At 35.7% G+C, this 25,692-nt stretch overlaps 1 protein-coding gene across 1 annotated transcript in view; it reads right to left on the bottom strand.

Moving 5' to 3' along the window:
• Nucleotides 1–25,692, bottom strand: part of VPS13B (vacuolar protein sorting 13 homolog B) — a 423,217-nt gene that overhangs the window by 204,341 nt on the left and 193,184 nt on the right. Inside the window, exons 19-21 of the mRNA XM_039705990.1 lie at nucleotides 22,692–22,839; nucleotides 10,669–10,796; nucleotides 1,986–2,220 (exon numbers count right to left, since the gene is read on the bottom strand). Coding sequence (XP_039561924.1) covers nucleotides 1,986–2,220; nucleotides 10,669–10,796; nucleotides 22,692–22,839 — 511 coding nt within the window. The remainder of the gene's footprint in view (nucleotides 1–1,985; nucleotides 2,221–10,668; nucleotides 10,797–22,691; nucleotides 22,840–25,692) is intronic.

Here is a 25,692-nt window from a genome sequence, read left to right as displayed (position 1 = left end):
ACAATGTCATAAATCCAAACAAATTTCAGATGGCTGGAGCAGGACTAGCTCTTGAATGTGATTTTCACTTAATTTTTCATACCCTTTAAATTGTTTCTATTTCAACAGCAAGAGAGAAAACAGAATAATTTTCTCAGAAAATGTTGTCACAAAAGCAATGGAACAATTGCTGCATCTCCCTCTCTTCATCTTAGAATCAATACACAGAACAGCAAGAATTCTTTCTAAATAATATAGTTTGGGAATACAACAATGAACACTAACACGCTGGTTTTGTCTGGGATAGACTTAATTTTCTTTATAGTAGCTGGTATGGTGCTGTTCTGAATTTGTGCTGAAAACTGTGGATAATATGGTATGTTCTAGTTATTGCTGAATAGTGCTTGAAGTCTTTCCTGCTTCTCACACTGCTCCACCAGCAAGTAAACTGGGGGGACACAAGGAGCTGGTAAGGGAGACAGCCTGGTCAGCTGAACCCAAAAAACCAAAGAAACCAACCAAAAAGAAAGGCTGGACACCTGCCTACTGACAGAAGTAGCAAATAAATGTTATTTTGCTTTGCTTGCACTTGCAACTTTATCTTTTAAGCTGCCTTTATCTCAACCCCTAAGCTTTCTCTCTATTGACCTTCTGATCCTTACCACCAGGGTGGAGGAGTGAGTGGCTGAGTGCAGCCAGAGCTGCTGGCTGGGCTTAAACCACAAATACTGGCATTTCCATGGAATCCAAAACTTGGTTGTGAGCCTAGCTCCCACAGAAGTCATAAAAATAAACCTGGAAGCCAAGGCTCAAGATAACTCAGAATATTTGCCTCGCCTATTTCCAATATACAATTTTTCATATCTATCTATATATATATATACACACACACATACATATATATACACACACATACATATGGAACAAGATTTTTACATCAGGATGTATACACACACATATATACACACACATATATATATGGAACAAGATTTTTACATCAGGATATATTCTGAACATGTCAATTTACCATTTTTATCCTGATTATTTCTAAGGGCTCTGTTAAAAATAACGAAAACACAATAAAAAATATTGAACATAAGCAACTTGTTTTCACTTGCTAGGTCCTTTTTAGCTTATCTCCTCCTTTCATTTCTTGATCAGCTGCAGAATGTTAAGAGCTGATTCCTCCCTCAAACTGGTCTAAAACTCAAAGCCCTATCAAAATAAGAACAACTGTATTTTTCCTCAACCTTTACAATTTTTTTCTTCAAATTTCTACAAAATCCTTGCTAAAATTTCTAAGTCACAACACAGAACACAGAACTGTTGCCTGTGAGGATGGACAATAAAGCCTCATTCTTTTCTTTTGACAGTGTGCTATAGTGATGAATTTCTCTTCTCATTTTACATTGAATCATAGAATATCTCAACCCATAAAGATCACTGAGAGCAACTCCATGCTCCTTGCAGGACTACCTAAGACTAAATCATACGACTAAAAGCATTGCACAGATGCATCCAGAACTCTGGAAAGATTAGTGCCATGACCACTTTCCTGTGCAGCTTGTTCCAGTGACCAACCACCCTCTCAGTGAGGAATGCTTAACTCATGCCCAGCCTGAATGTTACATCTAAGACCTTGGTAGGAAAAGAAGTTTTTCCTACCCTGTCTCCATTCTGTCTTGGAATTTCCAAGAACAGAACTTCCTGTTGTGTCATGATAATTGGCTAAAAAATAACTTGAATAACAAAACCAGTGAAGGTAAAAAATTATTTTCATTTCAAGTATACAAAACATCACAGAACTAGCTCTTTGATGACGAGTCCCATGTTGATTTCCATGGGGTCAACCTTGTAATAGTATTTCTAGACATCAGTAATATATAACAACATTCTGCAAAAAAAGCAGTATGAAATCGGAAGTTTTCAAAATAAGATTAAGACAATTTTCATGACAGTTAGAAATGCAAACTAAAGAGTTAGGTTTTTTGAGTTTATCACGTTACCTTCTTCCAGGATGGGTCTCAGCACAACAAATGGGATTTCTTGCAATGGTTCCATGTGTTTGTGTCCAGCACTCATAATCTTTATCTGGGGCAAGCAGACAACAAGTGTGCCAGGCATACTGGCCTGCCCATGGTACCAGTTTCGCACAGTCCCAGGAATGTCACCCGACACAATGGTACTTGGAGAGGGCAGGCTGTCATTGGGAAGGAATACACAACAAGACTGCACTTCAAGCTGAAAAAACAAAGCGAAGAAAGGTTCTCAGAAATAGATTATTTCCCCCCTCACTGTGGAGTATTCAAATTAGTACAAAATTTGAAGTTATTCATCCATCACCATTGACTGAAAATAGTCTTAACTTCTAATTGAATTAAGAGAAAAGATGATGCAAAATGCTGGGAAATAATATATGCTCGTAAATTTTGATTATGGGAGGAGAGAAAGAAGAAGGACATTTTTGCTGTGTAAATTCATCAGAAAGGTGTTGCCATATAAAGTGAAAGTACATATATCTACATTTCAACAGCTCTGTACAAGTGCAATTGAGTCAGAGAACGTTCTGAATGAGAAAGCCCTGCACTTTTTACCATTCATTAGCTTTGTTAGCAATAGCTAAGTCTCTAGAACTAGCCAACATTTTATATGCTGTTACTTTCTATAAAGAACTGTTTCAGGGAAAACTCTGCCTTTGATTAATAAGCAATGTAATGAGCATGTACAAAAAAGGTAATCATTAGAAAAACTATGAAAAACACAAACTTTAGAGAAAAACTGACTGACTTTTAAACAAACTGAGATGTGTATACATTAAACAAAGAGAAGGAGATAGTAATAAAGTTGATAAAGTTTATATAGGTTTTATCCCCTTTTCAATGCAAATCAGAAGCAGCACATGTGGTTTCATAGGAAATAACATTTTTTGTTCTTTATTTTGAATGCCCTGGAACATGTCTGACTATTTTGCCATCACCTTAGGAGCTTCTAGTGAGGCTGAGTGAGCCCAAACCAAGGACTCAACTCATCACAAGTTGTTAACTCAGAGGTGATGTAAGCTGTGGACTGTTAGTCTTCCTTGGCTCTTACAAATACCATTCTGGCACCTGGATATCAAAAGGCTCCAAAAGCCTGCACACTTCAATGCTTTGTTAAGCAAATACAAACTGTGTTTCAGTTCCTTGCTTCACATTGCTTGGAAAAGCCTAGCATACAAATTGTTGGACAAGACATTATTTGTAGTTGTGATAAAAACATTTGTTTGCTGCAAACTTAGGTAACACTTTCAATTTGACATCGTTAAAGACAGCACAGCTTAAAAGCAAAAACCAAGATTTGTATACTTCATACTCTTCCCTGAAGGGTATTAGGTCTTTAAGACCACAATAGTGATTTGTAATAGAGCTGGAATTCCACAGCACTATAAGTACTTTGCCAGCCTAGTGAGTACACAGATATTCATCTGTATTTCAGCATTTTTGTACCCTTTTGCTTAGACAAACTGACAAGAATTCACTGCAGAAAAATATAAGTAGAATTTTGCAAAAATAAATACATTGGTTCATGAAGTTTGTGTTTGTTTCCGGATTTAGAACTGTTTGAGTTGTAAAATGAAGCTAATTACATCTTTGATAAGTAGTTTATTGATCTAAGGTTGCTGAGTGTACTTTATTTATACTGAATGAAAAGCTAGGGTGTATTGTTACAGATGTAACAGATTTGGATTTTTTTTAATGGTAAATTAGTTTTTGTGTCAATTTGCAAAGATTTTTACAGTGACACATTAGATCGTTTTCTGGTCTATTAGTAATAGGTTGTAGGTCAAATCATTGTGGGATAATGATAAATAGATGACAAAAGAACTTATGATCAGTATAACTATTGTTTTATCCATGCATTTGCTGAGTAAACAGTTTATAAAAAAATCACTCATTCTTCATACACACACACATATACACACACACATCTATGACAATTAACATCAAATGCTGCCTGGATATACAAACCATGTGGTAATAATAATCCAAAAATTCCACCAACTTGAAGAGATACTATACTTCATCACATTGCCAGCAGCAGGATCCATAGGACATGTTTTACAAAGCACTCTCAAGAACAGATCTCAATACTCAGTGGAGTTTTTACACTTCATTTACAGTTTAATACAGCTTTGTACTGAAGAAAAGTTCTTCCGATCACATTTGGTTTATTTTACTTTGCTGTCCCGAGAATACTGAAGTAGGATCACAAGAGTTTCACCCCTTTAAATTCCTGATGGAAATTCCTTTTTTACACAAGCAGCTCTTTGCTACTCATCTCAAACAACTGAATGGGAGCTGGACCATGAATTTTGGTGGGCTTTAAATGGTATCATCAGGCCTCCATATATGTGGTAGATACACTCAGCCCCCTTAACAAGACCTGCAGTAGCTCAGTACAAGCTCCAAATGAGGTAAAGGCCTGAGCTGTAACCAGGTCAAGAACTCCAGGAAACCCACAAAGAGCAGAGTGACCCAATGAGCATCATGCCTGATCATGTGAATAACACTTGAATGTGTTTTTTCCAAGACTCAGTTATCAAGGAACAAAGAAAGCTGTGAGTACAAGGAGTCTCTTGCACATCCTTCCCATTGCATGCAGTTTGACTACAAGCCAATGACAGCCTAAGTGAACTGCCTTTGACTCTCCCTGCCAGGCAGGATGGCTGCACAGCAGTGACCTCCCCTTGAGCTGGGACACCTTTCAAGGCTGTTCTGAGAAGCAGAAAGGCCTTTCTACTAACAACAGATCTCTGGATGAGTTCAATTCAAACTTCCCCTGAAGTGCAACTGGTCTACACACCAGTTACTCTCCCCTTGAACTGGGATGTCTCCCAGCATTTGGGATTCCTTATCGGAGACTGCTCCTTCTGTAACCCAAGGCAGAGAGGTCTCTTAACTGCAATAGATCTGATAAGCTGCTGATAGCATATTAAATTAATACTACTGAAATCCACAGAGGTAATTCCTTTAGACAGATTGTTGTCAAAGTCTGAGACTAAGACCGGACCTAAGATCCATCAGGAGTTCAGAAAGCAAGGGGATCTACACTGGACGACTCAATGGAAGGACTTCCTTCTCTTTGATTTCTTCTCTTAGATATAAATTGCTGTCCAGATCAGATCCAGCTGCACCTAAGCCACATCAGAGATTTGGCAAGCAAGGAGGTCCGGTCTGAATTTCATGACTCAGTGTTTGGGTTCCCTTACCCTTTTCCATCTTTGGCCTCCATGTAAATAATGCCAGATTTATTCCAATTCTATTTTCCCTTGTGTGTTTTGACCATTAGTACATGATAGAGTGAACCTTGCTATTGATCTTCACTGAGTTACACCTTTATGAATTCATATTAAAATCTCTGCTAATGCCTTTGATGATGATTATTTAAGTTACTCTAAATCGCCCATTCATGACAAAATTAGTGCAGTCAGCAGGATCCTAAATCTGGATTCACTAAAAATTGACAACATGTAATACTACAGAATTGCTTACAGATATGGTTGGCTTACCTGTGTTTCATTTAAGGTTTTATATTATTAACAAATTTTGCAAAACATTACTGCAGGATTTCAAAGGCCAACACAATGAATGTATGGCAAAAGTCCACATTTTAGAGCAAACTGTGCAACGATTATAATCACACAAGAAATTACCAGCTTGAGTGAACGAGGGCCCAATAAGTGCAAAACTGAGTTGCACCTGTTGAACTTCTTGGAGGCAGATTCACAACTATCAACTTCAATGGAATTTGTGTACATTTAACTCACAGAATCTGGAAAGTTGCCTACCACAAGTTCCACTGAAGGAATGGAAGAGTGCACCTAAAACGATAGAATTATATGCTGGACAAAAGTGAGAATGTGTGCTACAGATTGCTTCACCAATCAGAAAGTGTTTCAAAATATATGTAATCCAAATTCTTAAAATTAAACTACATCAATAGCATATATTAAAGCTATCATATAAATCTTTTTACACTTTTTAAATAACTGTTAAACTGTGTGCCTAAAATTGTGAATTTAATGTAAGATGTGACTGATTTATGTAACTGAATATAAATCTGCAGCAGTAAATCTTGCATTAATGTAAGGATCTGACAATCCAAGGGAAAGAAAATGAAGTAATCTGCCAGTAAGAAGTCCTCAAGCTGGGGGTCAGATCCTGTTCATGGAAACCATCTGGTTGGGACCCTCCAAGCCACACCAAACACAAATGATCTTTTAAAAAAATATCCTATTCATTAATGCTTCGCAGCTGCACTGAGTGTTACTTCATTTTTCCATGGCAACATCCTTTCTGTTTCAAGGATCTGATTTCAGTTTTGGTAGCAACATGTTCGTTTGCCAATACTGAACACATTCATGTGTTAAAGAGAACGAATTATTACATTCTTGAAACCGGATCACCCCCTATTTTCATTTCTATTATGTCAAGGCCTATACATGCTAAATAATGTGTACTAATGATAAACCAATGAAGCAAGCAGTATTTTCCCTTCTACTTCTAAAACATTAAGTAAAGCATAACTCTACACTTTTACAAACATGTAAGTCTCAAAATGTCCAATGACTCTTGCATAAATAGGAAAGTATTAAGTTACTGGAGTATTTTTAATTTTATTTTATAAAAAGGAATGTTGTTCACTAGAGAGAAGACTGAAATAAATACTGCTGAAAAATTAGGTCTTCCTAACTAAGGAGGGTGGGTTGGAGGGAAGAAAGCAAAAGAAGTGACTGCCCAAAAGTGTTATGTAGAGGGACAAGTTGTTCAAGTCTTTACAGCCTTTCATGATAGTGATAACATAAGAAGATTCTCTTTCATAACCCACATTTTACAGCTACATAGATCAATTAGAGGCCCTGAAGACCTTCTACAAGGCGACACTTGCAGAAGCGTGACTCTCCAGGGAAGTTGCCTTGCTCTGAATTAGTCACCAACCCTCATGTGCTCTCAGCAGCAAGGTACCATGTTTTTCTGGGTACAGAATATCACCTTGCAATGACTCCCCAGGCTGCAAAGAACCCCTGCTTGCACACCTCGTGCGAGGGCTCTGGTGCACTCAGTATTGTAAGACTGTAGCCCAGCCTCCAACACCCAAATTTGTTCTACCATTTGGACCATCTGCCCCTGAGCCAGACATGCAGTGTTTGTCACAATTTCAAAAGGCAGAACGGAAATTCTTGTTTTGAAGGTAGACAAAAGTGAAAATGCTATAAATGGAAAGCAGAACACGTAAGTAAAAGAACTAAGAGAGCAGGCTACCTATACATAAAAATGACCCTAATTAGGATCAGATACATTTTCTTTGACCACTTAAAATAGTGTCATTGTGCTTCACAGTATTCAGTATTCTTTCCTAAGAAAGCTTTTAAACCTTTTAAAAGGTTTATTTAGTTACCGAAAATACAATTTTTGTTGGTTTGTGTTAAGTAACCAACTTAAGAAATAATCCTATCTCACGATTGCCAAAAAACTGCTGAGAGCTGTAACTGCTAAATTACAAGTCACAGAATCTCTTCCTGATCCCTGGATAACGACACAGTTCAAGGAACAGGAACTCTTATCAAATCTGTCCTTCCCTTTCTTGCCTTTCAATGTTTCACTGTGTCAAAAATTTTTACAAATTATATGCACTAAAGAAAATAAAATTATCAGTAGTTTCAGGAAACGGATTTGTTTTTTTCAAATTAATTCAGGGATATTTAAAGGCATGTGACATACCTAAGTTTTATATGTAACAAATACATTCTTATGTAGTTGGCACTGTTGCAACATTACTCACTAATTAATTTATTTTTAATACAGATCCTTCATTGTTCTCAATGGAATTCAGCATTAACAGCCAATTAAAAATAATTGTGTTTATACTGCTTCACAATTTTAGCAACTATTAGTATGAAGAACATGTGAAAAATGAGTATTACCCTCCTACACAGAGTAACTGCCAAAAAGACTTCAAGGCTGCATATAAAATCCTACGACATCTAAATAATAAACCAACTTTTTATAATTAAATATGCAAGTCTTTTCACTTAAATACCACAACTCCAATGCATAAAACCTTCATGCAATATTCTCTCAGAAGCAAGCCAGGGCTAAGGCTAAGCAAGTACCAGCTTTGGATCCAAAATAAACTTTCCAATTACTTTGGTTCCAAACACATTTACTTACTCTAACTTCCACTAAAAGAATAATCCTTTGATGATTTTAAGTTATGAAGTTCAGTTTTATCTGACGACAACTGGAGACTTTTCTGTTCTAAAATCATGTAACTAAAAGATCCAGGAACATGAAAATTAGCTTTAGAAAAAAAGCCACAGAGTCTAAATGCTCCAGCATTTAACCAGACAAATTATTCTAGGAAATTTCCCTTATTCATGCCAAAAAATAATACAGAAAATCTGTAAAAACTTATAATTTAAATATAGTTATATATGTTTAATAAAATGAACATTATGTATAATAAAATAAATATAATATACTTGAATTGCAATACAGAGTCATTTTCTTCATTTTTTTACCCTCTATACATCGCCTTGCACAAATTTCCCATTTGGGCAGGTATTGAGAGAAACAAGTGATATATATGGCATTTGTGTTGAAAACCATAATAAATTAGACACAGGGACTACTAATAGCAATAAAAAGAACAGCAAACATATCTATAAATCCTTCGTATTTCACAAGAAATAACAATTGCAAATTTGTGTGGAAGCACGTTCTCGAACTTTTCTGCAGTGCTTCCCTGGAGTCTGTTGAAATGTTTCTCTGATAACATGCAATAAACTTCTGGGAAGGTACTGCAAATACCTTACAAAGTACAGTGAAAGCATAAGGATGAAACAAAGTGAATTCACAGGGGTGTTTAATTTCAACATAGATAAAACCAAAAAATATCATTTCATAATCATAATGATGAAAATAGAATCCATGAGCGCTCTACCAAAAAAAACCCCCAAACCTGTAAAAAGCAAATAAATCTAGAACCTCAAGCACCATGAAAAGCACCCAATACAAAAAAATCCTCTGCCAGGATGAGCCCTATTCTGTATGTTAGGTCAGAGCAGCAAGGTATTTCAGAATTACTTTTTGAGACAACCGCTGCCTACCACTGTCATCAGTCTTCATCTCCACAGAAGGAAACACTACCTCTTTTTGTCATCCAGTAACACACAGACTTCATGGTTGGTGCTTTACTCATTCCTCAAAACAAATTCAATTTGCTGGTTGCTCACAAAAACACGTACCATGAAAAATGTAGGAGCAGAGCATTGCAGTCCTGATTCAGCCTCCCCCTTTATGAAGGACCCAGCTCTGCCTCGCTGGCATTATTATATTATTGCTTTTATTATGACTCAAACTGTAAGCTGCATTTCTACAGAGAGTTTCACTGTGCTAAGTACCAGCCAGACACCTAACAAAAATACACTGCTTCCTTCAAATAGATTACAAATTCTCTCTCTTATCTAGACATTTTAATCTACAGTGGTGAGAACATTAAGAAAGAAAAGAAAACAAGCAAAATACTCATGAAATAATGATGAAAGAGAAGGCTGAAAATGAAAGAGATTTAATGGAAACCATCTACTCAAATTCACTATGTTCTGCACACGGGTGACATGTCTCAAGTTCTTGCTCAGGCAAAACCTGAACCTTTAAACTTTTTTAAACTGCAAATTTTAAGTACTTTTTACATGAAAGAGGAGTGACACATGAAAGAAGAGTGACACAGACACATTCTGGGATAAGCTTGCATATTATGAAATATATTGCTTGATAGGAGGAGGGAATAAGCATTTAACAATTATTTTCTGTAATAATGACAAAAAAACTTGCCCAAAACTGTAATTAGGACTTTTCCTTGGCAGTTTTTTGTGACTTTTTTAATAAAAAAAATTACTACTATATCCTGATGTACCATAAAATACTGATCTGACAGAATGAATGTATGGTTCAAGGGGCACAGGTCATAATAATTCTAAATCAGAATAATTTCGCAATAAGCACTTGATAAGTACTGGGAACAACACAGTCATAATTCTAGCACTTCTAAGCCATCTAATGTTTGTTCCTGCAATCTTAACACTGGACTCCTAATATGGCATCTATAATTCTACACAAAAACTCAGCTTTTACTGATCAGCAGCTACAATCTAGAGCAGTATAAACCAAAATGCTTTAATCCCAGCTGCCATCTCCTTGTCCTTCATGAAAAAGTAGCCAAGTAAGCTGCTGAGCCTTCACTGTGTAACAACAGCAATTGTATTGTACACCTCAGGAAAATATTTATCATACACACTTTCCTGAAATAGTTGTAGAAAAGAAAGCACCCTGCAAATCTAATTGCAGTGTTTATGATGCAGAGAGGTGTGACAAGCAATTTTTATTAATATAATTTTTGAAGGATCTTTCCCTTCAAATACAAAACAGCATTTCAAAACCTAATATTTTAAAACCAAAGCATTCTTTGCTTAATTTACCCAATATCTTACTTTATTTTTCATTCTCTCAAACTTTGAAACTACTGAAATAAGACAATAAAACTTGGGAGCTCCTTTAAAACCCCTCTAATAAAAAGCACTAGGATGCATAAAAAGTATCATAAAGTCTGGAAACACATAGAGGTTTTTTCACTTCCTTTTCATCTTACCTGAAGTGTAAGGCACTTAACTGCATTCCACACTATTCCAATAAATTCTTTCATTCTTTCCTCAGGACTTCTGCAGTTTTCAGATGAGTTCAGCACAGTTTTCACAGGGAGTGACAAAGGACGAGATTCTAATGCAAACAAAAAAAAAAGTCAGTTACAAAAAGAATATGTAAGTAAATAATATACTTACTGATAGCAAAGAAAAATTATTACATTCTGAAAGTCTTTCTCTCACTGTATATATCTCACTATGCACATAATAATAATGTGTCTGTATTAGTTTTAAACTTGTCAATACAGCTGCACCAGTTAAGTCTTGTGAGAAATACAGCACAATAGAATTAAATGTTCCAACTTCTTCAACATGAACTGCTAAGAAAATATTATGAAGAATGTTTGACTTAAACAAATTAAGACAGTTTTCAAAGTGTGATAACCTATTTGATGATGCAATTGAAATTCAAGAGGTTTTCACATACATTGCTGCCGGTGTCATCTAAAGGTATCACCTTTCTAAAATTGTATGAAATGACAGACCACATTAAATAAAAGCCATTAATTCATTTTCTTTGAAAAAATCCCTTAAAAAAATGAGTATGCATCAAAAAAAGGCATAGAAATTAAAATATTTTCTTACTTTGTCAAATTTTAAGGCAATAAAGTATGAAATAATTCAGCAAAATTCAAGGTTTTCTAGTAAAAAGAGTAATTTCCTTAAACTGTTATTTAAAAACATGAACCTGAAAAGATTTTAGAAACCTTAAATTAGATGTAAGCACATTAGAACTTCAAAACAGGACTGTGAGTAGTGCATAGTTCCTTCTGACATGTTTTACAGTATATCCTCCTAATTGTGTATTGGGATACGCATAGAACTATTGTCAGCTTATTTGACATTTCTAGTGTTGGCCTACATGTTGTTGAGCTGACTAAACTGCAGGAATAAATTACAAAGACTTCAAGACTTAAACTAAATTGAAATCAGTGTGTGACAATTTATGTCTACAAATCTTACAACTAGGAGAAAGCTGTGGCATGAAAATTACAGAAAAAGTATTTACACAAAATTTTGCTATCAATTGATCTAAGGAAAGCAAAAACACCTGGCCCTTGATATGCATCACTGGTTCTTCAGTAATGCAAAAAAACCTGGGAAGATTTAAAACTGAAACATCTAAGCGGAGAACTTCTGCCAAGAGAATGCAATGTTAATGTCACTGGATGAATTAATCTGTGACATTTTCCCCATCAAAGCTAGGGTTCACTAACTCTAGATTATCAGAAAAAATCCCTCAACAAATAGTATTTTTAATCATCTTAAAGAGAAATGTTCACTTCATTGAACTGATGAAGAATCCAAAGATTTGGAAAGAGAGGTGGTCAAAAGAGTGAAAGAGGATTTTTGTGGTTGCAGGATAATTAGTTCTCTCAGAGATTCCTGGCTCCAATTATGAATATGTTAGAAGGATATGGAATGAAAACTGGATCATGAGAGTGTAAAAAGCGTGACATTTCAGGATTGTCTGTTGTCAGCTGTTCTGGGGAGGCAAACATGTAAATTGTCCATCTGGAGAAGCAGCGTGCAATAGCTGTTTTATAACATCTCACATGGACAGCTTCATGCCATGAAGTATGGCCTCCATCCACATTACAAATGGATTAAGTTAAAACAAAGAGATTAGTCAAGGAAGAGCTGTTCTCCTTTAACTTATTGCCCCACCTCAATTCACACCATCTCCTGCGCAGTCATGCCCTACACTACACAGTAAGAATCAAAACAGCTTGACTACCAAGAAATATTAAAACAGGAGTCATTGAAGCACAGAACTCTGGAACACAAGTGTGGGTAAGGGTGAGAATGGCACACAAAGTCACGATGAGACTCCAGGAACTTCACAGGTAGGATGCTTCAGGTCAGGATGAGTTGATAAATACAATGTAAACCTACATATTCTACAATGCATTCAGCAGGGACTGTCAACATACTACATCACAAGTGCATCTCTCATGTGTGGGATTTAAAGTTAGATTTCATTCCAATTGCCCACATTTTATTTGCAGGAAAACAGTGCTAATTCTCTCTCAATTAATGGAGTAGCCAGCAACAACAATCTGTGAATTAAAAATAAGATTAGCTGACTGTAGTATCTCCTGGTTTTCTTACTTTATGTGTAATTAAAATCTGCAAAATTCCAGGAATATCCACAATAAAAACTGAGCTTTGCTATAATCCCTCAAGTTCAACCAAGAGATCAAAAAAAAAGAAAGTCTCAAAACCCAACAGACAGATAAAGAACCATTCAACCATAAACCATGGAAAATAGAAAAGGAATAAAAAGTGTATCAGACTAGAAAGAAGAAACAAGCAAATAAGTAACTCCTGAAGAGAAAATAAGAAAGCAGTACTTTTTTTTCCCCCCTATACTGTAAATCCCAGAATTTTGCCTGAAAGGATGCTGGGAAAGAAGTGTCTTAATTCCCTGTCAGGCAAGGAGATGAGGAGATGACACTTGCTAAGATGCTGTCAGGTGTGGCTTCCATCTGTGTTTGTCCAGTCTTCTACACTAGACATGTAGACTGGATCAGCCTCATCTGTCTCAGTATGAAGGTAATTTACTAAATTATGCTACTTAGCTACTACTGAACTGAAAACCTTGAAACATTTCCTGACAATGTAATCAGTCTTCTGCTCAACCCAGGTGTCAGCAATAGCTAAATAGAAAATATTATTTGTATGAAACATTTTTCCAAATTGATGAGGGGACAAAAACCCCAACAAAGTGAGGACTGCTTCAAGTTGTACCAGTTTAATTAAAAAAAAAAACCAGTGTACAGGAATAACGCAAAATGCTCCTATTTTTATCTTTTAGACCCTTATTGTTTAATTGGTGCTTTTGCAAACATATATACCACATCAATTGCACATAAGCTGCCACCCTTACCAATTTCAGAACACACTGGTAATGAACAGACTTGTAAAAAAAAAAAAAAAGGACTCGTTGAAGGAGCATTTTTCATAACTGACTTAACAATTTCTGGTTAAAACACAAAGGGAGTTCCAGCTCAGCAAAATTAATAATTTAAGTACTCACTTTGTAGGACATGCCACCAAGCAAGACTCACAGGTATAAATTCCAGATAAAGGTGTCTTTTTTATATAGATGTCTCCTTCTTTGTGTTTTTTAGCCTACTGGGAATGAGTGGTTTTAGAACTTTGAACCAGAAAATGCATAAGTTTTGAAAATAAAAAGAACTGTTGTGAAAATGACACTACTCTGTGCTATTAATATTCAGTAACTTAAGAAATAGAAAAGGGAAAAGAGAACTTCTGAGATTTGGGACAAATTGACATTTCTTCAAATAATTCAATGCAGAAAAACCCCACACATCAAGAGACTTCCACTACTGGGTTGAAGAATATCGATAATCTGTAGGCACTGATGGTCTCGTGCTTTTCTCTCTCCTTACAGCTAGCAAATAAACTAAAGAGAAATACCTTTTTCCTGATTTCTGTATGGCACAGACCTATCAGCTCTCAAGCTCTCTGGCACAAGCTGGACTCATTTTTCCTGTCCCACCGTGTGCCTCAGATCCCTCATGCATGAAGAAGACAGCAGCTTCTTTCTGGCTGGAAAAGGTCATCCTGCTGCAGGCAAATCCACAATTTCACTGCTGCCCAAAAGCTCAGAGCACTCCTTCTTCAGGACAGGTCCACAGCCAGCCAGGCAAGCAGCAGGACCCAACTCTCTTGTTGGAATCCTGGAGCCTGAGAATTTTAAACTTTCTCTGCTTAAAGGCACAGACCACAAGAGAACACTACAATTGACCTGAGGCTGTGGAGAAGACTTTAAAAATTGATTGGTAGCACTGGGATTACGGGTGTGTAGTTGGTTAGAAGTGTGTAATATCACAGGGTGGAAAATTTAAGAGTTTGGGATTTTAGAATACAGAGATAAATATGAAGCAAGATGGAGGTGTTAGGGTGGAGGCAGGTTGTTCTTCACCTTCTTCTTCCCTCTTCTTCATGGGTTTCGGCAATGTTTTGTAATTGGACAGAAAAGCTCACATTGCAGGCTTCCAGGGATCAGTTATTGGGTTAAAAGGGAAAATAATCTAGGTGTCCTTTCTTAATCTTAAAAGACCTTGTAACAAGAGATTGTTAGCCATTTTGTGCCTTCTAATGAAAAGCTGCAGAACTCATGGTTGTGAGTTTCACTGATAAGAAATTATAAACACCTGAGTCTGAACATGAACTACTGTCTCAAGTGCCTTCAATCCAGACCCAGAGAAACTGATACTTTTTAAAATCCTTCCTTTCTTAATGCACCATTTTTCCCACCATTCAATTTCAAAGTTACTCAAAGCAGCAGCTCAGTAAAACCATGCAGAGAAGCTCAAACCTGCATTTATCAATGTTTTCTGAACCATCAGTACCCTTCAGAAGTTTTTCACTAATGCTGATGTTTTATTTTTGAGGTCTCATAAGACAAGCTATTCACCACACCCATTCCTGGATGATACTTGAATTGTTCATTTTCTCAGAACAGACTATGTTAGTTAATTACTTTTTGAAATTTACATTCTCCATCAGAATGTTTGAGAATGAAAGCAGTACTTAAACAACAGCAGGAAGTCCTTTTAAGCTTATTAAAATATGCAATATATTTGCCAGCATACTGAATAGTCTTTGCATAAATAATTTCTTTACTAGCCTTTGAGCATTTTTGCATTCCACTTTACTAACAGTGCAGATAATACATTACTTTTGTCAAGATAATAATTGAGCAACACAGTCCCTGACAACTCATGAGAGTGAGTCCCTTATATGCAGGGAAATGGCAACAGAGAGGGGTAGTGACTAAATTTGTGTGCTCACACAATGAGTTATCAGCAGAGTAAGTGTTAAAACACAGAGGCTTTTAACATATATCAATAAACAAAGACAAATGTGATACTAATGTTGTGCAACAAAAAAGGATCTTTGTGTGTGAAAGTGTATGTTGGCTAGGGAATGCCTATGGTCAGCATTTTCTCCCACCAAATTCCTAATGATTGCTGCACTACTTCTGGCAAAAAATACCTATTTAGTTCTGGGAACAAAAATAAAAGACGACTGACACTTCTGTACAAATCAAAACCAGCCATTCAGAGGCCAAAGTGAGCTACTAGATTAGTAATTACAAAAATGTGATGTTCGTGTGTTCATATCTAAAGTCCACGCCTGAATTTCTCTTAGTATCACTTTCTATGCCAAATACAATTTATACAATGAAGTAAGAATTTCAGCTTTTGGATCTGCAGTAAGTTCTGATAAATGTAGATTTCTGCCTAGTACTCTGCCTTTTTAAAAATACGCATAAAGTTCCTTCCTCTTATAATCTCAAAATAAAAAAGTGTTCTCTCTCAACACTGAATTCCTTCATACAGAAAGAATGTTTGATATACTACATTGGCTTTGAGTTACTAATGTTTCTGAAATTCACACAGTGAACTGAAGAAATCATGCCACCATAACAAAAATGTTAAACATTTTACTAGCTGACAAAACTCAGAAAAATTCATTCTTATACAGATATTTCATTGTCCAGAGATTTCAAACTTTCTATAAATCACCTGTGCCTGGACACCTTCCCTTTACATAATCCAAGAATTAAAACCCTTTTATAAAAATCTTAGTATTTTCAGGCATCCTAGGTAAATGTGCATCAGATTTAAATTCCTGATTTTCTATCCCTTCAAGTATTTTAACCTATTTAACAACTATTTAATTTCATTCATCTTCCCAAATTAATTATCACTCATACATTTCATAGTAGGCATGAATAAACGATAATCATTCAGCTCATTGAGCAGAAATAGTGACCTACTAAATCAAATACTTCAGATAATCCATTGACTTCTCACCAGCCGGACTTCTCTCACATTTGCCAGGTTTTTGCATTCCAACAGCTCATTTTTGCAGGAATCTATCTATGCATTCTAGTCAGACTTTTAAGAAAAACAAAAATCAGTAACTGCATCCAGTTTTGCTAAGTACAGGCCCTGTTCTGCTACACTGGAACTTTTCGGTAGAAACTTTATTAACTTAAAGTAAAACTTCAAATAAAAATATCAGTTTATCTGGCATCAGCTGGTCCAAATAAAATATGTTGAAATTTAAAGCCTTGTCCTTTCTTCAGTTTAATATAGAAGTATTTAATAGTGGTTCAGAAATATCTCATGTATACTTTGAAGGAATTATAAGAATTCCTTCAGTAAAGCTTTCAAAATTTAATTACTAACACTTCCCATAAACCCCTAGAAATTCCAGTTGTAGTAAATATCTAACAAGCAATTCAAGTTTGATTGTATCTACACTATCAAATGTTAAAAAATGACTGAAAGGAAAGATGGGGCTCTTTCTTTGCCTGGTTTCCTACAGAAAGAAGGCTTATGCAAGCCTATATTCCCTGCATATGCATACAATTCATTTGCCTGTCTTGCAACTCCTTAGGCACTTGCTGGTCAAATTCAAACGGGTGAATATTTCAAAGATACTATGTTTCTACAAGTTCTGGGGAAAAAAGGTAAGAAAGGTAAACCAGCAAGAAATCAGCAAAAGGAGCTCTGTCTTCATTAGAATTCAGGTGATTTATATAGAACAGAAAACATAAAGTCTATCTAACATAAGAGTTCTCAATTTTCTATTTATAACACCATCCTCCATCTACTTGAAATACAAACAGTAAACATTTTTAAAGCTTTCAAACTCTTTAATTATTTCGCTTTAAGAACACAATTCCAAAGAACAAAGTATCAGTGTTTCAAAACACAAGAGATTTTTCCAAAATGCAATGCTCTTATGTCCTTTATTTCTCTCCATATGTACATACTCCTACACAACACACCCACACTTCCTGCAGAATGAAACAAGGCTGGATTCTCTTTCCAGCTTTGAACTTGGAACCGATACTGAATTTGTAGTGGAACTAAAAGACCAGTTTGCTGTGTGAAGTGCAGATTGGTCTATGAAAAACGTTGCCCCATGTCCACCACCATTTAATTCTTTGTTGCGAATGCTCTTCCAACCTGTCCACCAGACAACAAAATGGAAGAGCCAGGTGACAGACAGAGCAATGAAAAACATCTGCCTGCCTTCACAGGCCTGATCTGCACTCATGACAGGGCTGAAATGCAGTCACCACCTGCACCATGAGCAAACAACTCACTGTTGCATAACAGCGATCAGCAAAATTTTGTTTTACAAATGTATGTTCAGTCATGGGACAAGACATTCAGTTTTCAGCTCTTTTTGTAGCAGGTTATGGAGCTCACTCTAACCAGACAGTCCATGACTTCTTGGAAGACACATTAAATTTCATTTACCTACCTGTTCTCTAACTATAAGGAAAGACAGCTTTCAAGATTCTGAGTGACAAAAAATTAATCACCTTTTCAGCCTCTCTAAAGTAACTTCTTTCATTAAAGGCCTTCTTCATACTAAGAGCATGTGTAAGGCTACTTCCCCATTGTAACTGAAAAATTAGATGCCATAGGCAATGGATTACACCTCATAAGACAGTATTAAATTTGTGTCTGTGATATCAGGGTTACTTCCAAACTGATAAATGTCAGATCGTGGTAGATGCTAGTGAAATTATATTTCACTGTCATGGCTAAAAAAAAGACTTCACCAGAAGGCAGTAAAAAATCCAAACCACAAAACACCCACACCCAATTTCATCTTTGATCATGGAAAATACTGTATTTTCCAAACACAGTGAAAATAATTATAATAATTTTATAAATATGAAAGAAAACTACAGATTATTTTAGTAATGAACAAGCACACATTTTGAATGTGAAAACAGACATTTGGGATTAAATCATTATTCAATAGTGTGCCCAAGACAGCTTTCAAAGATTGCCCTATTCATCTACTGCAGTCCATACTATCTTCCTGCATTAGTATGTTACATATATTACAGAATTACATACAAATACAGCAATCATTTTGCCTCTATCCAGACATGAGAGCTCTGCCTCTGTGCACTGCTACAGGTCTGTGAATCACTGAACAAACATGGAACTGCTGAATTGCTGAGAATGGGAGAAGTGGATGGACAGAAAAACAGATGTAACCTTTTTTTTATTCAATAGTATTTATCCCCTTCCTTGTTCACAGCCACATCATATCAGATTTAAATCACATATTCTGTTGTCTTATTCTGGTTGTGAAGCCTCTGTGGTTAAGGAAATTTATAAATACATACAATTTGGGACTGCAAAACAGAAACTCTGGATTTTCAGAGACAGATATCATACAGATAGTATTTTGCTTTTTTTCCCACACTTCATTTTTGGCAAGGTGTCAGCAGCCATTAACTAATCAACTGAACTCAATGTTTGAAATAATTTTACAGCTGTGATTACAAACTGCATTGATTTAGTACATAGGGTTGGTTCCTAGCAGTTCTCAAGGCAGTGACTGCTGAGATCATGCTAGGCTTGAAAAGAATTAATTCAAAATCACCACCTGAACAGCATGATTTTAAGATAAAATCTCTTTCAATGTGTAAAGACCGTGCATATGTACATATTATCGATATAAGGTCTCATTTTTCTTACAACTTAAAACATGTGTAGCTATAGCCTTGATGATTAATAAATATGAGGTATACAAGGCTCACTGCTTCCTTTCCTAGAATGTTTTTGTAGAATTTGTAACATTAGATGTCCTAGATCAATAATCAGTGTGGTATTCCTGATATAAAAAGTTGACAGAAATAATGAAAGAAAGCTCAGACTGAAAATAGGTGAAATTAAAAGAGAGGAAATAAAGTGAAAGATGGTGGGAGCGAGTGACCCAGAAAAAATAGAAAGAAAAAGAATCACAGGCACTCTATTTTTAGTTTAATGAACTATGGTCACTCATTCATCATCTTCCAAGATATTATACTGCTGTAAAGAAACAAATTTGCAAAGAAAGAATCCACTAAACTTCTCTGAGAATGAGACTTCTCCTTTCAAACTTGCATCCATCCAACCTTTTCTAACCTCTGTAACTGGTGGCTTTGTAATCAGAGACCTTTTATTTTGGTGACACAAAACGTGTTAACTTCTACTGTCCCCTGAATTTTCCACTACAAAGCAAATTTTGACAAACCTGGCATAAGAACACTCTAAAGGAAAAGATTCCAACATCACATGAAATTTCAGGAGACTGAAATTGCATGGCACTGCAGGAGGACATGCTCTTTTTAAATAAGGGAAATCTGTGTGGTCCACTGAAGCAGAGAGCATCTCTTCAATTGATTTTGTTACTATACAAGGCATTTGCTCTTTGACATTAATTTTATCTTTTTACTCACAATTTTTACATATAAATATCAAATATTTAAGCTATATTATACCCACCATTTTATCTCCAGAGTATAGCAAATCCACAAACATTTTAAAATACAAGTGTGCTGGGTTAGGCTGGGGTAGAGTTAATTTTCTTCACAGTGGCTAGTACATGGCTGTGTTTTGAATTTGTGCTGAACCCAGACAGAGTTGATAATACAGAGATGTTTTTGCTATTGCTGAGCAGGGCTTACACAGAGCCAAGGCCTTTTCTGCTTCTCCTACTGCCACTCTGGTGAGGAAGATGGGGGCGCATGGGAAGCTGGGAGGAGACAGAGCCAGGACAGGTGACCCAAACTGACCAAAGGGATATTCCAGACCATGTGACATCATGCTCAGAAGGTAAAGTTGGGAGAAGCAGGAAGAGGAGACATGTGGAGTGATGGAGTTCACCTTCCCAGGTAACTGTTCCATCTGATGGGGCCCTGCTCTCCTGGACGTGGCTGAACACCCCCCTGCCCATGGGAAACACTGAATTAATTCCTTGCTCTGCCTGCCTGCATGACTTTCTGTTTCCCTATTAAATTCTCTTTATCTCAACCCACACGTTTTCCAGCTTTTACCCTTCCAAGCCTCTCCACTATCCTGTTACTGGGGAAATGAGTGAGTGGCTGCTTTGCTGGCTGGGGCTAAACCATGACAACAGGCTGTCCCTTCAACGCAGTAGTGTCAGGCACACTGCCTCTTAAAAATAAACCCAGTACACCCTCTCATATGTATATGTAGCTTCACTTGAAAAAAATAGTAGTATTTTTAAACAATTTTAGCAGTTGAAAACTAATGAAACCAAATTCAATAGTCTCTTCCTTAAAAGATTACCTTTAATTAAAAAAAAAAAAATCTTAGTCAGTGTTATCTCTTGAGAGAATTAGCACCATCACCTCTCATTTCATAGTATTGAACTCCATGCTGCAAAACTGTTTATCGAGAAGCCAAATATCTACTTAATTTCAAAAAATCCTCAGCATCTAGGCTTAACTTATTGGATAAACTGAATGACTAAAATAAGTGGCAGATAACAAGCAAAATCTACAAATGAACTATCCATTTTTGCAGCAATGTGTAACTGAAAACAGATCTTGATATTGACTTCAAACTAAAATGGAAGAAGAAGCTGAGATGCACAGAAACCCCTCTTTTGCTTTTATGACATTTTTTATGCCTTTTAATTTCATTTTATTCTTTCTTACACAAAGTCCCCCCAAAAAGCAAAACAGATATCCATGGCATTTCTAGACTTTGAACAATAATGTTTTCATTTAGTAGAATATTCTGGTGTGATCAGAAAAGATAATACCCAAAGAGAAGACTAACAAACACTGAAGAACTAAAAGGGCTACTATGCTGAGTAGGCACCAGACAGTTTTCAAAAGCCAAATACAAAGCTATTTCTGTGAACTACATACCTACTTTTTATAAACTGGTTAAATAAATTAAGAAGAACTAATCTAGAATCTATGTATGCAAACAGCTGGATTTGAATGTCAAATATTCAAAATAATGAAAGTTTTTCTAGTGAAACAGACCTTTGTGCTTTGCAGGCACAGGTAGAACTAATGCCAAGAAGAAACAAATCATACCATTTGTGATGCTGATGAAGCAGAACAGATGACAAATACAGTTAAAAGAAGAAAATGCTTGGTAGAGTCATTTCATCACAGGCAAAAATAAAGGAAATGCATAAATGAATTGTAAAAATAAATTGACAAATGGCAAAAATTAAGAATATTTATGAATTAAATGGAAGTCCTTGAAATTAATCTGCTGTCTTAGTAGCAGTGATAACATGACAACCCAGTAATATTCAAACAGATTTTCTGGGTTAGCCCCTTTGAATCAAAAATAGCATTTAACTACTATTAATGAACAAGACTGTAATCTTAGTTTCAGCATATAACATCTTGAAGTGCTTCATGATAATCTGGAAATAAACATCAATGCAAGGAAAAGAGAATTTGTTCAGTGCATTTCAGAATGATCACTAAAAGTCTCAGCTGGATAGTAATTTTTTTTGGATGATCACCTACTTTACTTCTTGCAGACAGTACCATATGAATAAATACACTACAAATTCCAAGAAAACCATATTATCTTGATCAGTGGTAATGAAGTTTCACTTTAGACTCTTTAAGTGGCCAGAAAATACTCCTAAAATAAATAATTTCTTGAACTCCATAAGCAGAAGTGCCAAAAAATGCACTTTCTATGGTGAGTGATTTTGAAAACAGTAAATTTTAACTGTTTATGCACAAATCTTGATTTCCGCAGATGCCAGACTTTGAGCAATGTAAACAGACTAACTAAAATTAGAGATTAATCACAGTGTGAACTCTGACAAAATTATGGACTAAATATCAAGGTGAATAGCAGTTATTCTATTGAAAGCACATCTCCTTTATATCATTTTACAAAATAGATTGTCAGGGCCCCAAACACAGCACTAAACAAAAAGGAGAGTAAACAAAAACGTGTATTTGAAAACTATACATTTGATTATTTCTAATTTTAAAAGTTTTAATTTCTCTAAAGCTGAGAAGTTGTTCCATAGTACTTGCACAGCTGATGCTGGTATGCTGTGGTTGGCACGTTAGTGAGGGAGGCTGCAAATGCAGAATGGATAGTTTCAATAAATGATGTACCTGTTACTGTTTTTGTTTTGACAGGACTGCTGGCATACTCAGAGGCTTGGTTTGACTGCTGCCTTGCCAAAGGTGCACTTCCAACTGATGCTTCATCCTCTTTCTTTCGAGTTACTGACACACCAAGGGGAACAGCTCCTACAGACTGCTAGAAAAAGAAATACCTTGTGAACCACTAAAACTCAAAACACATTAACATAAAATTATGGCATTGTCATGAGAAACATGTTTTAAACTACGTATTTGGAAATGTAGAGAAGACAACCTGAAACACTGATTGGAACACAAATATTTTGGAGACAAATTTAAATGGAATGCTACATTCAGATTTGCACTTGTAATTATTTCAATCCTGTCAGTCTGAGGAAAAGCTCTATGAAAACAAAAAAAGTGAAATAAAACTAACTTTAGAGTACCACAGTTGTTAGCCAACCAAAAACCATTGGAATAAACCTGACAGACAACCAAAGTAAAATTATTATCTAAATGTTTAATGGAAACTAGAAAATTTTAGCCAGATATGAAGACCCAAGACACTTATTAACTTTCATTAAACTTCAAAATATATGATATATTGATATTTCTACATTATTGTGTTTCTTCCTAACATTTAAAATACAAGATTTAACTGATTGTGATTGCTGATTGTGAACTGTTGTAACTTTCAAGCATATCAATAAATGAGAACCTTCTCAAAATGTGAAACTGCTGACATATACAAAAATACAACCCTGTAGGCATTAGAACAAATTTGAAGGACTGCATCCTTATTTTAATATTAGATAAGAGTGATGTGTATTAATCCACATGGATTCTGGAACAAATGAATAGTCTAATGGCTTTGTTGTTACTCTTTTATTAATGCAAGCAAGAAAAGACAAAATTATCAAAAACAATTCCATCTCAACGTTGCTATCCAGTTGGTTCCTAACATTTTGCTGTAACATCAGCTGCTACGTAAATTGCAGATGCATCCCAGTTGACAAAAGCAGAATACTTCTACCACTGATTTTGCAGACGGTTATCATTTAAAGATGACAAAGTTTTTTTCTAAAGATCAGACATTAGGATTACACGCATCTTAATTTTTGTGTAATTTAATTTTGTTCGTATTGGAGTGAAAATGTAATCCATATAGCTGTGTAATGAGAAACCTCACACATTGCATTAGGAATCTCTGTGGGAAACAAATTCGTGTGAGGCGGGCAATGCGCTTGTAAATTTTCTCCAATAGAAAACAGATCACTGAATCAAGCAGCGTGCAATATGTGCACACATACAAAACCCCAAAACAAACAGAAAAATCATTTAATTGAAGGAGAATGGCTTCCAAACGCCTTCACTATTTTCCACTATAAAAGTAAATTAAAGTAAGACAATTAACTATTTAATCCTACTCCAGTGAAAACAATCCATTTATATACAGTGGTATGCAAAGTTAATAGAAAAATACTGATTTCAATGACAAACAGAACTCTCATCTGTCCTCCTCCTCCCTCTGAATGTACAGTCACTAGCTTTGTCTCCAAAAGCAGTAAAAACTTTTCTTGGAATACAGTAACATGCCACCTCGGCATACCCTCTAGTTGCAACAACAAAAATCCCCATCAGCTTTGAAAAGACAACCTTTACACCATAGAAATACTTCCCACTTGCATACAGAGAGAGGACCTGAAGTTTTGTAAACTTTCATCAGACATTTTACATTACTTATTCTCAAAATCTTGCCATTTATCTGATACAACTCTCATAAGGCATAGCCATCTGCAGCTTTCTCCTGACAGCAACTGATGAGCCATGATTTGGCAATTCTGGATGCAACACTGCAAGAACATTGACTGGCCAAAGTGAAGCAAGAATTTCTGAAGAATGAATCCAGACAATACAGGACAGTACAAAAGACAATAGGATGGAAATACTGCCTGAAGTAGCTGTATCTATTTCTGAACCACTGAAGAAATGGATCAGCAAAATATAATAAGTTACATTACTAGTCAAAGAGTGAAAAACATCAAGGCTATCACAGCCAGATAAAGCTGGAAAAAATTATGACTAAATATTGAGTGCTGATCTGGACAATGAAACAGCTGTTTTATCTTTGCTTACTGAAATCGAGCCTGATGTTGCACTGATGACACCCAGTACAATCTTGTCAGGTTTTTGGCATAAGATTTCTGGTTAAAAGAATCCAGAAGATGAAAGATCAGCGTTGAACTAGATGGAAAAGGATCATCAAGATTTGGGGTTTAGCCACAAACTGATGAGGAAACTGCGGCTTGGGAAACAGCAGATGACAAGAGCCCCACAGCTGTAAGAGAAGGCAGATCTGATGGGAAAGGAGACACTGCAGGCTAATGTAATCATAAGCATTTCATCACAAGAATCCAAAAAGCCAGTTATAAAGTAGGATGTAGTAAAGCTGAAATACACCTACTTGGGATTAAGTTTTATGGTTACTAATTGGTAGCGTTATAGAAGATACAGAATGTGTAACAAAGTTTTGGAACTACAGCAGCTTTTATATGAGACTGTTTTGTTGACACAAAGTGAAAAACAGATTTTATTCTAGAATACTGACAGTTTTATCAATAATGTTTTTTTGGAAATTATATACAGAATACTAAAATAATAACAATTCATGTACTTCAAAAGAAGAAAGGTTACTATTTTTCAAATGTAATTATTAAAATTAGTTTTTTAGCAGTGGCTGAAAAACAACAGAAAAGCAATCCTTTTCTAAATTTAATCTTTACTGGCACAAATAATCTGACACATTAGATACCGTGTTATGTATGTGTACACAAAACACACACATATATATATGCCATTTAAGCATGCAAATAGATCAACAGATACCAATTCTTAATAATTTTTTCTTCAGACTACATGGTCAACATGACTTTGGAAATGATAAAGATCTAAAACCAGAGAAAGGCTCAGAGAAGTAATAGCTAAAAACAGCTTGCCAAAAATACAACAGGCCAAGTATTTCCTGATTTGT

The sequence above is a fragment of the Passer montanus genome, unplaced genomic scaffold (genome assembly GCF_014805655.1).
Source record: "Passer montanus isolate IOZ18808 unplaced genomic scaffold, ASM1480565v1 scaffold19, whole genome shotgun sequence".
NCBI classification, from domain to species: Eukaryota; Metazoa; Chordata; class Aves; order Passeriformes; family Passeridae; genus Passer; species Passer montanus.
The sequence above is the reverse complement of the archived record's forward strand: the minus strand, read 5'-3'. Positions and strand labels throughout refer to the sequence as shown.